Raw genomic sequence first — 16079 nt, forward strand, 5'->3', positions numbered from 1 at the left:
ATTTTTCCCCTGTCAGGATGTTTTTTGAACTCAGTCGAATTTGCCATGAAGCTACGAGTGCAGACAGGAAACTGGCTAAACTTGGACTTCAGTTTTCAGAAATTCTGCTTTGGCAGAAGTTACTGCACCTTCGTTTACACGGAAATAACATTTTATTACCACCTTATCTATTTTTTTCCTCAAATTTACATAGATTAGTTATTGTTTCATTAAGGAATAAGCAATTAACTCATTACACAATAGATTATTTATGATTACAGGTGATTTAAAAAAAATGTTGTTATATGCAGGATCTCTAGTGATCCAAAGCATGTATCTGGTTAATGAATTAATGTTTTCGTGTTGTGCATTGAAAATTCGAGAGGGCAAAGTTGTAATTGTCACGCCGACCACACCGGGGCGCTGTTATGCTGCTGAAGAAATACACAACGATACAGAAGTGTGCTTACAGGATTAGTTCTCAACAGCATTTTGTCTGATACTGGAGACTTTTGATTACAACAGTGCTGCTGATGAAGATGTACCTGAGTAGTTAGTTTTGTGTCATCCATGAATCTGGTTAATTAAAAGCATCAGAAGAGGAAGAAACTGACACAGATGTGGATTAACCCTTCTTCTAGAATGCAAACTTTTTCTGTGGAGAACTTCCCTGATTTTTAAAATTAATTTCTGTTGCTGTTGTTTTCTGGGACCATTCTTAGTCTAGGTCTCGTTAACTTGCCAGTAATGATCACAGCACTCTGAATGACTAAGTCTGTCCAATAAGCATCATTAGAGAAGTAAGGGCCGAGCTGTTAGTCAGATTAACTCTGCTGGTACAAACACAGGTTTTCCAGAACACATTTCCAGTGTGAGAAGTCAGAAGATTTCATAGATGGGCAAGCTGTGGCTGAGCTCATGTGGCTGCAGAAAAGCAATGGCTTGCCAGAGGTCAGTAATGATGCAGCGAAAGAGGAATGCGTTTTCACTTTGCAACCTTGCTCAGGCCTCTTCCAGACACCAAAAACTGACTTGCATTTTTGGCTCAGCAGCACTACATCACTTTCTGTGGCTCAAAAACAGTTTCATTACTGGGGTGTTGATATAAAGGATATTAGAGAAGAGGGATTTCCATCCACTACCAGTGTCCACTGATCACTCAGGTGACCCATTACTTCTTAATATTCAAGTCTGTTAAAATATTCACAGCAGAAGTACACTATGACAGGCCTGTGTTGAACTGGGACTGTGTGTCAAACATAGATTTATATTCTGGTATGTTTTCAGTATTTAAGTTTGCGTGTCTTATGGCCATCATGCAAAAACTACAAGACCTACAGTTTCATGAAACTTGGTGGAACTTCTCCAGGTATAATGAGGATCTGGATCACTTCCCAAGTGGCCTTAGTTTTCTTTTATATTGAGTTCATTTTCCTGCTGTAAGGCTGCAATCAACACTTTAAAGATAAATATATCATAAGATACTATTTTCTGTTTTCTTTAACAAAATTATTCATTGATGAAGTCTTTAATTATCAGAAAATAATCTGAAGACCAAATACACATACGCATTTTGAAACACTGACAGTTATTAGTAATATATAATACAATAAACATTATCAATTCAATTTTATTTATATGGAGCCAAATCACAGCTCAAGGTGCTTTATATTGTAAGGTAAAGACCCTACAATAACACAGAAAAGCACAACAATCAGATGGCCCCCTTTGAGCAAGCACTTGGCAACGGTGGGAAGGAAAATCTCCTTTTTAACAGCAAGAAACCTCCAGCAGAACCAGACTCAGTCGTCTACTGCGACTGGTTGGGAGTGAGGGGAGGAAGAGATTAATAATAACATCATAGTTCACGTTTTAAAAGAATTTTAAAGTCAAATGTGTTTGAGCAGTTCAAGCATCTCCTTGTGGAGATGTGAGAGAATCTCGGCACAAAGTGTTGACGTGCTGAGAATGATCTTCATGCTTTGGAGGAACTGATGAAACGCATCCTTCTCACTGCTAGGCAAAACCAAACTTCACACCTTGATTTATACTCCATCAACATGAAAGCTGTAATATTCCACATTATTTTGAGGACATAAAACTTTTATTTAAAAAAAAACTCTTAACATATCAAGATCACATTTGTTAATGCATGTACACTGTTAGAAGAATGAACATATAAAAGTTGACCTACAAGAATACCTTCATGCATTTACACTTCATGCTGTGCAGCTTTTCTGTTGTGCAAAGGGGCCCTCTGGTGGTTTGGAAGGGCTACGGAACTCAGACAGAAGATGAATCTTTACACTAAACGTGACTAAAATGGGAAAATATTAAAGCCAGTAAAACAACACATTTATTCACATGCCATGGCTACATTTCAAAGTAAGACTTTTTAAACCTTCTACCATTCTTTAAACCTATAAGATTCAGAAAACAATTAGGACAACTTAAAAACAAAATCCCCCGAGCAAATTCCCAAATAACCTATAAACTTAGTGCAATTAAGTATCTCAAACAACTCAAACACATGTAAATATAAAAAGAAAAGAAAAATCTCAGTCAGAAGACCCCATCTCTAAATATATCCCAGAAGTATGACACATGCAAAACATGTTTTGCGTCAATAACATTTCCAGCTGAGCATTTTTACATGCAGTTGTGTCATTTTCAAAACTATAACCTCCAATGGTGAAGAATTTATATATATATATGGTGATTAGTACAGCTTTTCCAGCACGCCAGTCAAACACGTGGTGAACTGGGGAATCTGGGCTGCCTCCTGATTAATTGACAACAAATTACATGTCATGTCTACTTCAATAAATTAGGGCCTTATGGCTGAATACAAGATAATGACATGAATAAATACAAGGTACTGGCTCATTGTCCCTTTTAAAGGAATCCTTCAGCTGCACAATTTCCAGACAACTTTGATGAGAAAGATGACATCAGTGCAATATTTCAGCCTCCCTGGTTATACTGGATGCACACGTGGACTCAGAGTAGATAAGACTGCACAGATGTATTGTAAACTCAAGCTCAAGTCAATATTGATCTGTCCACACCCTCTTCTACAACAGAAGGACAGGGAGTGGAGAGTTCATTTTACCATAATATCTCAGCCCATCATGCGTAAGACTACAACCACTACGGCCGCAAACGGCTGGAACACACGGCTCAGAAGGAAGGTATTTTAAACATGCTTTCTAATCACTGGGTAATTAGGTTACATGCTAGCTGTAAATGAATCTCCATAGCAGCCAAGCTGAGCATATGGATGAGGAGACTGCAGCAGAATGCACCACACAAGGAGTGTCAAGGCTCCAGTGTTGTTTCTTAGCAACAGCACACGGCAGGATATCATTCCCTGTCGTTCCCTATCCAAGAATACAAAAAACAAAGTTATTTGATACAGTGTATTCTGTGTGCTGTGTCATTTCACTCACAATAAGAGTGACGGAAACACAGCATTCATGGACCTTATTGTATTAAAAAGACACTACATTTGGCATGTGGTATGATCTTAAAGTGGCAGCATGATTCTTCTATGACTGCTTTATATCCTTGAATGCCTATAAAAACCTGAAGAATGCTCTGTGTTCCCCCACACGAGAACACTCAGGATTCACTGTTTCCAGCACATGACTCTTGTGTCGGCTGATGTTCCTGATGGAGACTCGATCAACACTGGAGGTCAGTGTGGCTGTAGACAACTCTTCTGGCAAAGAGCAAAGCCAGCAGGCTGAAGCAGCAGGCACAGGCCATGTACGCCCTCACGCTGTTAGTCAGCTGCACTATGGAACCGAGACACATGGCTGGCAGCAACTGCAGGTAAGCAGATGAAAAGAGCAGCATTTTAAATGCATGACTTGAGTTGTAAAATAGCCCATCTTCATCTCTCTGTTAACCGCAAAATTGTCTTAATTGCTTGACCTGATTAAACTGTCTAAGAGTATTTGCAGAGACATTATCAAAGAGAGGTACAGTATTCAGAGAATCCTGAATTCAAATCTGTGGGAGGATTCTGCAGCAGCAAAGATGATGGTAAAAGTTTAACTTCCAGGGGGAAAGAAAGTTTAAAAAAAACAAAAAACTTTTCACTTTTTAAAATCAGGTTTTACGTCCCGTGGAGCATTGAAATGAAAGTTAAGATAATCTTTCAGCATGACTTCCAAAATAAGTGCCCAGGTGTCAGGGCTCTGCGACCCAGCATTTTGAGTTTGTTTTGTATTTTTGACTTCTTATGAGGTATTAGAGAAATGTTAAGTTCTAGTGTTTATAAAGTAGTTAGGTTTTAGTCTAGTTAATGTTATCACCCATGCTTCCTTTTTTAGGTGTCATTTCCTGTTCCTTCCTATGAAGGGCGGGTAGACCGGTAGTGAGCGGCTGTGAAATTGGACGGTCTAGCCTTCAGTTTTGCGTCACCGCTGTCTCGGTGGAGTTTAATAAACTATGGAAAGACTGCGGGGGCTGGCTGGGCTGCGCAATGAATCCTGGGATAGGTTGGGCCACGAAGGACACACCCGACCCATCCTTCAAATTCGGGAAAAAGGAGGACGCATTTGTCGGCTGCATTCGGAGGAGTCTGCGAATTTGGACAGCCTTCATCGCATCGCTGTGACATAATCAGCCTACAAATGCGGCCTCAGGAGGATGCAGCCCATGAATTTGGACACCCCCATTGTAAAACTTTTAGTTATGTCCGTGCCCTCGTATGCCCTTGTGTTTCATGTCTGCATGTTTCATGTCCTATTGTCAAGCTCGTGTTGTCACAGTCTACGTCTCATCATGCTTCCTGTTTTATTTTGACAGTCTCTTGTTCCGTGTTCAGTGTGTTTGGATTTGCTTCCCGTGTGGCGTCGTATTCATTTGTGTCAGCTGTGTTCCCCAGGCGTTTCCACTTCCCTCATTATGCTTCTGTGTATTTGAGTCCTCTGTCTCCCTTTGTTCATTGCTGGGTTGTCTGTTCATCTCACCTCATGCTACATGGATGTTTCTCTAGTCTTAGTTATCTCAGGTTCTGGTCATGTTCATGTTAGATTTATGATTATCGTTAGAATTCCATGTCCTGCGTTAGTTTTTCCCAGTTTTCTCAGTTTATCATTTAGTTTCTCACCCCTGCGCTTTTGTTTTGTGGTAGTTATCAGCCTAAATGAACGGCTCGCTTTTTGTTAAACTTTAGTCCTGTCCCTTGTGTATCTACTTTCGGGTCCACTCCTCAAACACACCAGCCATCCGGCAGCAGTGATGAGAATAACAGTGTTACAAGTAGCGGCGTTACTAACAGCGTTTCTTTTTTCAGTAATGAGTAATCTAACTAATTATTATTTCTATCATTACAACGCCGTAACTGTTACTAACAAGAAAATGCGGTCGCGTTTATATTTTTCAACAGACGGTTGAAGCTGTGTTCAGCTTACCGCATCTTATATCAGTTGCTGTCTATGTAAGCAATCTGCGCGCTCCCGTGGACGGCAATCACTTTCTTGTAGACGATCACTTTTTGGCACAACACCAGGAGCAAAGGGGGCAAAACAATTGCATGAGTGCTGCTGTTTGACTGAGGAAGAATAAAGTAGTCATGGTAAGCCAATCACACGACCACTTTAAGATGACAAAGCAACAAGGTGATATATACCAGTTTTTAAATTGTGTTGATAGGCCACGTAAAACCAGAGTCATGATAAACAATATGTACGCGGCGTTTTTTCCTCAATAGTTTCGTCACGTTTACTGTCTAAGGACAGCGCAGCGAGCACTCTCTGCTTATGAGCAAAAAATAAAAAACAAAACAAAAAACAGCCCGTTCATGTTGGTGGAAAAATGCACCATGTCGACCAATCAAAAAATAATATGGCAACATGACATTTGGTTGTTTAGGAAGAGGTGGAAGTTTTAGGAGAGAGAGAGAGAGAGAAAGGCAGCAGAAAAAGAGAGAGAGCGAGTTTTAAGATGTGAGAGATTTGTGACGTTTAGCGTGTTTGGAGTGTGTAGTTAATGTGTTGTCTTGTGTAGTTAGTGTGTAGTGTTGTGGATAGTTTTGTGTTGTGTGTCAGAACAATGAGGCGACTGCTGTCTCCAGGTGAAAAACAGGAGGAGTGATACACCTGCTGCTGTCAGGCCTGCAGGTATCAGGCTGTGATGTTCTCCTTTATAGTGGACAGAAATTATTTTTTTGGAGTGGCACAAATAATTTGTGTGGCATCTTACTGAATGCAGAACAGCTGATTGTTCTGTAAATAGTTTGAAATGGTTACTTTAAAAAGGGTAAAAGGCTTCAAATAACTTTGCTGTTTGCAAAACTTGTGCATAGGATTTTAAAATTGACCATTTATATTTGCATTTAAAGTTATGAAATATGATTCAATAAACATGTTTGTGGTTGTTAAAATGTAACTTTTTCTACTCGGATTTTATGTTTTTTGTCTGATTTTAGATCAATTGTGTTAATACAGTCAAAATGAAAACATAACTGTAAATTCAGACACGTGAGGTTGTGCTGAAAATAATGATACCAAACAAGGCAAAGTAAAGAGTTTTTAAAGGTGAAATGTGGAGGGAACATCAAAAGTAGTTAAAATGGCCAATTATACCCTGGAGCCCAGAGGGTTAAACATTTTTTTTTTTTTTAAGAAACACAATAGTTACTTTTTAAGTAATTAATTACTTTTAGAATCTTGTAACTCAGTTACTTTTTTGAAGAAGTAACTAGTAACTATAATTAATTACTTTTTCAAAGTAACTTGCCCAACACTGTCCGGCAGTGACACCAGGAGTATTTCAAGAAGCCAACCAAGCGGCGAGATTTGGTATAATTTAACTTGATTAACTCCAACTGATTAACTTAACTGATCAATAAATGCAATTAGCTGTTCAAAGAAGATCTGAATATACTTTAAATCACATGAAATGAGATCAGGTACACCACCAATTAATTCGGCTCCAATTGCCCACCCATACCTGGGAGAGAAGGTACGCGCCTTCCAGTATTGCCATGTCAAAGCCCATCCCTCTGTTTGAGACTTGTGTGGAGTCTGCTTCAGCTCTATCACCTCCAGCCACCAAAAGTGATAGATGTGGCGACTCAACAGAGGGCTCTGCCACATGAGGTATCAGCCCCACAGCTTGGTGCTTAGCAGGTGGACCACATGAGGGAACAGGCTTAGCAAGTGTTGGGTCATTACTTTCAGTCCGCTCAAGAGGTCTGGGTCTGGATGACTTGAAGAAAATCTTAAAGAGAAAAAGTTACCAATTACATTCACTGTCATCACTAAACAATATCATCTGATGTAAGGGAGACTTGCTATGTTTCGTGATTTTACTTGGTATATGTATGTGTCTACTAATCAGAGCATAAGTCATTTAATAGTCTGAATATCAAAGTAAACTTGAGCAAGATACTAAATCCTGGGTTGCCCCTGATGCATCCATCAGAGTAGTGTGTGTGTGACTGTTAGATTACCAGCACTTAGGCACAGGAAATGGTGCTTGTATGAATGCATGTGAAAATGGGTGAATGGGGCTAGTAGTAAGACAGCACTTTGAGTAGAAAACCACTATATAAATACTAGTCCATTTACCATTCTAGCAATGTCCAGCCTGCCAGATTTAATGACTGAATAATTGACCAGAATGAACAGTGTGATTAAAGGCTGCGAAAACCAATCAACAGCTGAAGGTGGGTTGCTGAGGACCGATTGCTGGCTCCAATTTGAAGCTATAAAGAAGAAAATGCTTTAAAACAGTTTTTGATGTGTCACTTCCTTTGTAATAATTTGGAAAACAATTATTTATAATTGTATATTAATTGCAATTAAATAAATAATATAAATTATGGTGATTAGCCAGTTGTGATTTACATCCAGTAGTAACAGAAAGTTGGTGGTGAGGAATCGTTAACAGCAGGCAGGTAGCTTGTCTCATGCTAACTGTTAGCTGCTAACTTGACTTGCCTTGTGGTTTCTTAGTTGTTGTAACAATGGTAATTATGCCCCAAAGATGCCTGACCCCAAAAAGGTCAGGCATATACACCCATCAAGTGCTGAAGCAGCATCCACAACAAGTTCCTGTGATGCCATGCTATACAGTAAAAAGACAATATACCCTCTGTCAGTTCTACCGTTTAAGATTTAAAAGGATGCATTTTCTTTTCACCATGACTGTAAGTGGTTTAATTCTCAAAGGGAAATGCATGCAATGGTAAATTTAACAGAGCTGTTACGAGCTAAATGTAAGCTTTAATTATAAATGGCAGCCAAGCACCGAATGTAAAATTCTGGATCAGTGCTGATGTTAAAAAGAACAACCTGACTGACAGCAGATATTCATATTCTTTCTTTTGATTTTGTTGCTTCTTATTTCCAACAGATAAATATTAATAGATTTTTTGTATCCTTTTCCTCACAAACACTGGACTTCCTGAATATTCATTCTTCATTCTTGCAGATTTCCCACTATATCACACACAAGGCTGCACACTGTGTAAGTAAGAACTAACCTTTCTGTCTGAGTGATAGAGACACAGCAGTGTGTATGGCAGCACCTGCAGGACACAGAGCGTGTACCCCGTCACAGCAGCCATGACAGTGACCATCATCACACTGTCTGTGACACTCATGACGGTGGTGGCCAACAGCAGAAGAGCCACCCCACTAGTGTATACCACTTTGGCTCCCAGCAGAGCCACCCAGCGGTCCATTAGCGTAGAGCACAGCACCGACACTGCACACTGCAGGAAGAGAGCCAGACTGGCCATGCGCACACCTGGACAAGAATCAAGTGGTCTTAATGCAAAACATAATCTCACTGACTGACTTCAATGGTTGGAAGAACTTACCCTACCTTCATCATAGTGTTTCCTTTCCTGTGATTCTGGATCTGCACCCGGCACTCCCTGGTACAATCCCTCCCCCATAAAGTCAGCGAAGAAGAGCATGACACTCATCAGTGCCATCCAACTACACACCTCTGCCACAAAAAGTCTCCATATGACCTGTGGCACATGTATGCACACCGCATACAAATGATGCAGCATTGAAAGAGCCTCTGATGCACGTCGACACAGCACATCACGTAAACAACGAGGCCGAAGTAGGAAGGGGAACGGGCAGCATCTGCTCCCCAAACTTTTTAAAGGGGGATGAACAAGAATCTTCCTCTCTCCTCTGACTCCTGCTTCCTCCTTGATGCAGGTTGTGGAGAGGAGGCAGCCAAAAAATAGGAGGGTGAGCAGGGTGTAAACAAAGGCCTCTTGCCCTCCCAAATATACTGCTATGGGCACCTGGCTCCAGTCCACGGAAGGAAGCAAAAACCTGGAAAAAATACATTTTAAATGTTGCAATATTAGGTCTTTTAGGTCTGTTCACTTACTTGGATGCTGTGACTGTATTGTGCCTGTTGGAGAATTTTTTTTTATCTTACTATTAATACAGCTGTACCATAGGTACAACAGCTAATATAATGATGTGTCTTTGTCCTGTCTTTCTCCCCTCACCCCAACTGGTTGCAGCAGATGGCTGCCCGTCCCTGAATCTGCTTCTGCTGGAGGTTTCTTCCTGTTAAAAGGGAGTTTTTCCTTTCCACTTTCTCGCCAAAGTGCTCACTTATCGGGTTCATCTGAGTTTTAGGGTTTTCTCTGTATTATGGTAGGGTCTTACCTTACAATATAAAGCACCTTGAGGTAACTTGGCACTGTATAAATATAACTGAACTGAAATGAAGTATGAGACACAACCAGTTAGGAAGAAAAGATAATAAGTGGCTTACCCCAAGCATCCCCCCAGGCTTGTCATCAGGGAATTAACTGAGAATGCTTTTCGGTTTTCTTCCTCCCCGGGGAACAGATCTGACAGCAGGGCAAGCAGTAGGGTGAGACAGGCCTGAGGAGAAACCTGAGCGTTAGCTGACACATGTAATTATGATACTCAACCAAAGACTTATTCTTTCAGAGATAAAAAATAATAATAATACAAGCGTGTAATTGCCAAAGTTATTAAGTGAACCAGGAAGGTCTAGATTTGATTTTAGGGGTACAAAAACTCACTCATAACTACATTAACTACAAATTTAGCCTCGGGACAGAGAATCTCATACAGTAAATTGATTAATTTAGCAATAAAATATTCTATCTTCTATATCTTCTTCTGACTGTACTGTATTTGCTGGATGACGTAGATTAGGTGTGAATGTGTTATTGTACATGTTTGTGTGCCTACGTGTATGTGATGGCTGGAATGAAGAAAAACGAGTATTTCAGCATTCTGAAATACTCGTATTTTTTGTGCAGTTGAAAACAGACATTCTGAGGCTACGTCCACACTTACCCGGGTCCACATGTAAACGGCGTTTTCGGTCACTGAAAACGGAGATTTTTAAAAACTCCGGCCAGGGTGGATATTTCTGAAAACTCCGTTTTTGCATTTACGTGTGGACGAGAAAAACGGAGAAAACGCAGCATCAAAGGTGTGCGCCTTTTTTGACGTCACACTGTGCGCCACGTTATTGTTTTGGTGAAACTACAATACTGTTACTGTTAACTGTACTCTCTGCAGTGTTTAAATGCTTACATATACACACACAGTTACTGTCTGTCCACACATATGACTCGGTTCTGCTTCTATGCCCCAGCTTTGTTTATTTTTTCCCACCGAGGCTTCTAGACTTCTGATTGGCCAACATTTCTGCACGGTTAGGAATCTAGCGCCACCTGCTGCTTTGGCATGTTCATAGCAGCGTTTTCCTTCATTTCTGCGTTTACATGTGGACGGGATTATTTTTTAAAACGAAAACAGAAAATCTCCGTTTTCAAAAATACCCGTGTACGTGTGGACATAGCCTCAGGGTGCAGATATTAATAATGTCCAGCCTAACAGCCCCAGGTTAGTGGCTCAGAGTTTTACTGCTCCATGAGCATTTTTATTGGCCTGTGGGAAAAAGCTAATATTTTCTTTTTTTCTTTTTTTAAAAATACTAATATAATTTTATGAATATATTTCATGTTATTTCACTTTAAATCTGAAAAACAATGTTATGAAAGTGTTGAAATAGTGTATGATCTAGCACCCATGCCCCACTTTAGATTCGCCCCTGCTTGCTGCAGGTATCAAAGGATGGCTGCTGCCAACCTGATTTAAACATGGTTTAAGTTAACCTCTTAAGCCCCAACGCCCCCTGATACTGGGGCAAAAGGCAGGAGATCAGGTAGGCTTGGGGCTTAAGAGGTTAACAGTCCATCTACATATTTTATTACAACAGCTGTAGCTTCCCTTTTCAGTGTAAAACAAACAGCGGTGGATTGAGCAGCTACAAAGTTTACTTTTCTTCACGTCAGTGCTTGTTAAACAGGTGCCTTGATGAAGGACTGCCGCTAGCTTTTTCCCAGTAAAGGTTTTAATGGTGATTACAGGAACAAGCACTGCTGCTTTAAACAATATAAAAACATTTTCTTTCTCTACCCCTTAGCTCCCTGACTTGCTAATGGCTCCACCTCTTTGCTCTTCGTGGGGTGAGTGTGTAAACAGACTCCAGATCCACGAAGCATCGAAGCAAAGAACTGATGTCAAGGATTTAAAAAAAAAGGACACGAGACTGTGCTCTATCCATGTTGGTTACCACTGGACCCCTGGAAGAGATCCCTGTTAATCCCTCATCTAGTTCCCAAGAAGCACGAGAATAAGAATTAATAGTATAACTGAGTATATAATTTTTATTTTTGTACAACTTTACTTGTAAAGTTTACTCACCTGTGCGCAGAACTCGACAAGGCACACAGCTGCAGCCTGCATGCCGGCTTGCACCCAGTGAGGGTGCTGTGGTGAAATCAGTAGAGTCAGCCGCCTGGCTTGGGGAATTATTTGCAGGCCTAGCAAAACTCCCAGGCTCAGGATCCAGATAAAGGGCGTGCGTCGACCGAAGCGCCCTCTCCAAGAATCACTAGCTGAGCCGATCATGGGTATAAAGATCAAGCCCAAAACTGGAGTCACAGCTGGTAAAAAGAAAGACCCTGTTAACCTTCTTAGTGGTCTTTAAAGCTCAATCATTTACCAGGGAAGTATCAGATGGGATCTAGTCATTATTTTTTATGGAATAATGCACTTAAACTTCTGTTGTAGTCGTACTTTATCTGCACTGACGACATTACAGTTACCAACAGTCTGGGAAAGGTTTACAGCCCGCCCAGTGACAGTTAGCTAGCAAGAAAGACATTATTTACATTTTTCCGCTTAACTTAGGACTTAGGTGTATCCATTTGTTAGCTTAATAAATATTAGCTTTCTGCTATCTTGCTAATGAATAGCCACAGTACTCGGGGTTCTCCAGTGTTATTGCTTTTCTTGTTTTTGATCAAACTGCATGCTGTCAGTTTTAAAACCAGAGACAACCATTATTATCAGGCAACCAATATGGCAGCTGTGAAAAACCTCAATGTAAGGCTTAAAAACAAGACTTGACAAAGCAACAAGTGATGTCACAGTTGCTACGCCCATCTTTGATTCTGTCCATGGATCAAAGTCGTTATTGAAACTAAGCTACCTAAGATCCGCTAGTTTTAAAAACATATGAAAACTATTGATAATGAAAAATCATTATATAATGACAAAACTAAATGAAGCTATTTGAATACATTTCCTAGTTAGGAGTTGTAGACATGCACTGTCAGCACTGGTGCTTCAAACTACAAACAGATGTTTCAAACACACAAACAGAACATCTATAAAATTGTAATGTTCATATGATTTTTTTCCCCCTCCACTTACCAAGCATCATAGTCATGTAGCGTTCCTCCATGCCGGCCTGCAGCAGTAGAGGTGGGATGTAGACAGTCCCGGCAGCCATGCACACCTCCAGGCCACATGATAAAGTGTTCACCAGCAACAACTTCCACATCTGACACTGAAACCACTTTTTCACAACCATCTTGGCTCTTCAATTTTTTATTTAGTGGCTTATTTGAATGTACAAATGTCTTTAGTCCTGATATGAAATATTAAGTTAATGTAAAGACAACTATTAAACAAAAGGGTTTCCCAGAGGGGTGTTGGCTGGTCATCAGTTTTGGACAGCTTCCTTGTCATGATGTGCTTTGTGAATGAAGCGGTCATCAGAGAACAGCAAAGACAACTTTCTTAAGTTTCCTTTTTATTTGAGGTTCCATTAGCGCCCCAGCAGAGGCCGGCATCTTCACCTGCCAGTGTGGTGTCTTCCTGCATAATTCAAAGAAAGCACAGCAAAGCCTGAAAAAATCGTTGTAAAATCTGGAAAAAGATTACCTTCTATATCTAAATGTGAAATGGGGAAAAGTCATTTTGTTCAATCTATTAGCAAAACCTCAACTCCCATTTTAGCCATTCACCAACTCACATCAATCTACTGAGTCATTTTCTGTTGGGCAGACCATCACTGTGAACTAAAACTAAACTTAGAATTAAAGAAACACTGAAGAAAAAGTACATAAAAACTAGACTTTTGAACAAGATGGAAACTGACTGAAACAATACTGTGCATCAAGGTATTTATAGATAACTAAAAACTAAAACTACACATGAAAAACTTTTTAATTAACTAAAAAAAAAAAAAAAAGACTTAAAAAAACCTCTAACTCTAAAAACTAATAGGAACAATTTTGTGAATTTCGAAAACGGAGTAAAATAAAAACATGGAGGTGACATGCTTAGTTTTACTACCTGTGTGTATCTGTATGTTAAAAAATGTAATACAACTTGTTTTTTTCTGTCACGCACATTAATAAAGGATATTTGTCGTTTTAATGAGAAATCTTGTGCTTAGTGGCAATTAAAAGGATTTTAACTGGTTCAGTATTTATTCCTGATAGATCTTTCTGACTTCCTTTCATTTTTTAGGAAGTATCATCACTGCTTAGAAATCTATAAACATTGCCATAAATGTGGTTTCAGTGTGTTTCTTGCTGTCTAGTGTCATTTACACTATTATCTATAGATTTCAGTGAAGGTGTAAACATGACTGTAAAATCCTCTGGTTTTGAGGACTTTTGAGGCTATAGTCTGAGCTCGTCCTATCCATAAGTGACATGTCCCTTCCCACACACCTTAGAAGCGCTTTGTTGTTTCTTAGGAAAATGAATAGTACCTTTAGGCGTTAGACGTAGAGAGGTATAGAATGTAAGGTGTGTCAGGGATATAGATGATTATTATGGTTTTAAGTGTTGCTATAAGTACACAGAGCCTTATGGCTCTTTGAATTCTCACAATGTTAAAAATCCTGAGAATGAACGACAAAGAAAACTGCATAATTTGTTAATATGTAACAGTCTGTTTCTTTGTGGTATGTATGCCTCCTGCTTACTGTAAGCTATTGCACATAATTCATTCATTTCCTAATGATTTCATCTGGCACACTGTGTGCGTGCATGTGTGTTATTCACTCACTTGTTAAACCAGAAGCTCCTCTTTCTCTGAGACACACTCTAAAACTTTAAGCAATAAACCACTAGCATTTTTATTTCCACTTGCCTCATCAAAGTCCTTTGATCTCTCTTCAAGCAGCAAAAGTTGTTTGAAAAGCCAGCAGTGGCTACTGGTTTTCTTCCTTTAAAGTTCAGTAGCCTGTGGTGTATACAGCTGTGTATGTGCCGCAAATGACAACAAAGGTGGGATTATTACTCACGTCACGCTTTCTGTTAAGGATGTGGGCGGGATTACAGGTAGTGCTGACATTCCTATGTTGGGTTTGTTTTTACATATGTGTTCATATGATTTGCTCAGCTACTGTTGATTTGTAAAGGCTGACACTTGTTGGGGCTACATTTGGAACAACTGAAAAATGTGTTCATTGAATTATTTTTTTAACTATTACTAACTTACTTTGAAACTCAGCACTCAGTAATCTATAGTGCATTTTCTTTTGTCACTTCCTGTAACTGTAGCGTAAGCCCGATGCAAATTATTGCATTATGCTCTGATTGGTTCAACAGTAAATATGAATAAATAAAACGGTCATTGTTTTTCGTGCTAGCCAATCAATCCAAACTCCTTATTTTTATGTCTGTGTTTTATATTTATTTCTCTGTCATCACATCTTCCTCTTGGGTTAAGAGTTTTGGTTTCATCCTCGACAGCACTCTCTCCTTAAAGGCACACAGAAATAATATCACAGGGTCTTCTTATTTTAATCTTGGTAACTTTAACCGCCTTCGCCTTTCACTCACTCCAAACAGTACCACCATACCTGTCGCTGCTCTTGTCACATCTTGTTTTGGATTGCTGTAATTCTCTTCTCTATGGTAAATCATCCATAAACTGCAGTTAGTTCAAAATATTGATATTATATCCAGAATTGGATCCACTGAAGAAATAACACCTGCTCTTAAACAGCTCCATTGGCTTCCAGCTCACCTAAGAGTGAATTTCCTACTTCTTACTTTCAAAGTGCTTCATAACCTCGCTCCTCCATATTTATCTGATCTTCTCCATGCGTACCCTCCCTGCTCTTCTTCAGCTTCCCTTCTGTCTGTTACACCTGCTTGCCTCACTACCATGGGGCTCAGAGCCTTTAGCTTGAGCATCGAGTCCTTGGAATGCACTTCCACCAGATCTGCCAACTACAAACTCTCTGCTTTAAAATTACATCTTAAAACCGATCTATTCAGAATTGCATACCCTTTATTATGACTTGGTCTTATTGTGTTTTTTACCTCGATTAACTTTTATAGTTGTTTTTTATTTGTTTAACTTATGTTTTTATTTTGTTGTACTAATGTAAGTTGACCATGAAATTCTTTAAAGGTGCCTATAAATAGAATGTATTATTATTAGTAGTAGTAATTATTTATGCGTAAATGGCATATCCCTTCTTCATGTTGGCACACACCTTAGCAACAGTTTCTTGATTCTTAGGAAAATGAGCAGTACCTTTGGGCTAGCAACAGTTCTTCATGCTAGTCGTGAAATGATGTCATACAGCCGAACAGGAAAATGCTAATAATGGCTGCTCTACAGAAGTGCCATTGGTATACTGCAGAGGTGGAAATGTTGGAGGTAATTGTGTTATACTTGTTCAATATAACAAAATATTATTTTAGCGGGGTACACCCTGCGACAGACTGGCGACCTGTCCAGGGT

The 16079-nt window shown here is 39.6% G+C and overlaps 1 protein-coding gene across 1 annotated transcript; it reads right to left on the reverse strand.

The window, feature by feature from the left end:
- Window positions 1–1690: 1690 nt before the first annotated feature.
- LOC102312021 (solute carrier family 45 member 3) lies at window positions 1691–14589 on the reverse strand. The gene is made up of 8 exons (XM_005934504.3): window positions 14388–14589; window positions 12738–13184; window positions 11724–11965; window positions 9748–9860; window positions 8824–9293; window positions 8480–8745; window positions 6943–7212; window positions 1691–3807 (listed from the first exon to the last, which is right to left on the reverse strand). The coding sequence occupies exons 2-8, from the start codon at window positions 12895–12897 to the stop codon at window positions 3664–3666; spliced, it is 1665 nt and encodes a 554-aa protein (XP_005934566.1). The 5' UTR covers window positions 12898–13184; window positions 14388–14589; the 3' UTR covers window positions 1691–3663.
- Between the last annotated feature and the right edge of the window lie 1490 nt (window positions 14590–16079).

The sequence above is a fragment of the Haplochromis burtoni genome, unplaced genomic scaffold (genome assembly GCF_018398535.1).
Source record: "Haplochromis burtoni strain Fernald_Lab_line unplaced genomic scaffold, NCSU_Asbu1 Contig_186, whole genome shotgun sequence".
Classification (NCBI taxonomy): domain Eukaryota; kingdom Metazoa; phylum Chordata; class Actinopteri; order Cichliformes; family Cichlidae; genus Haplochromis; species Haplochromis burtoni.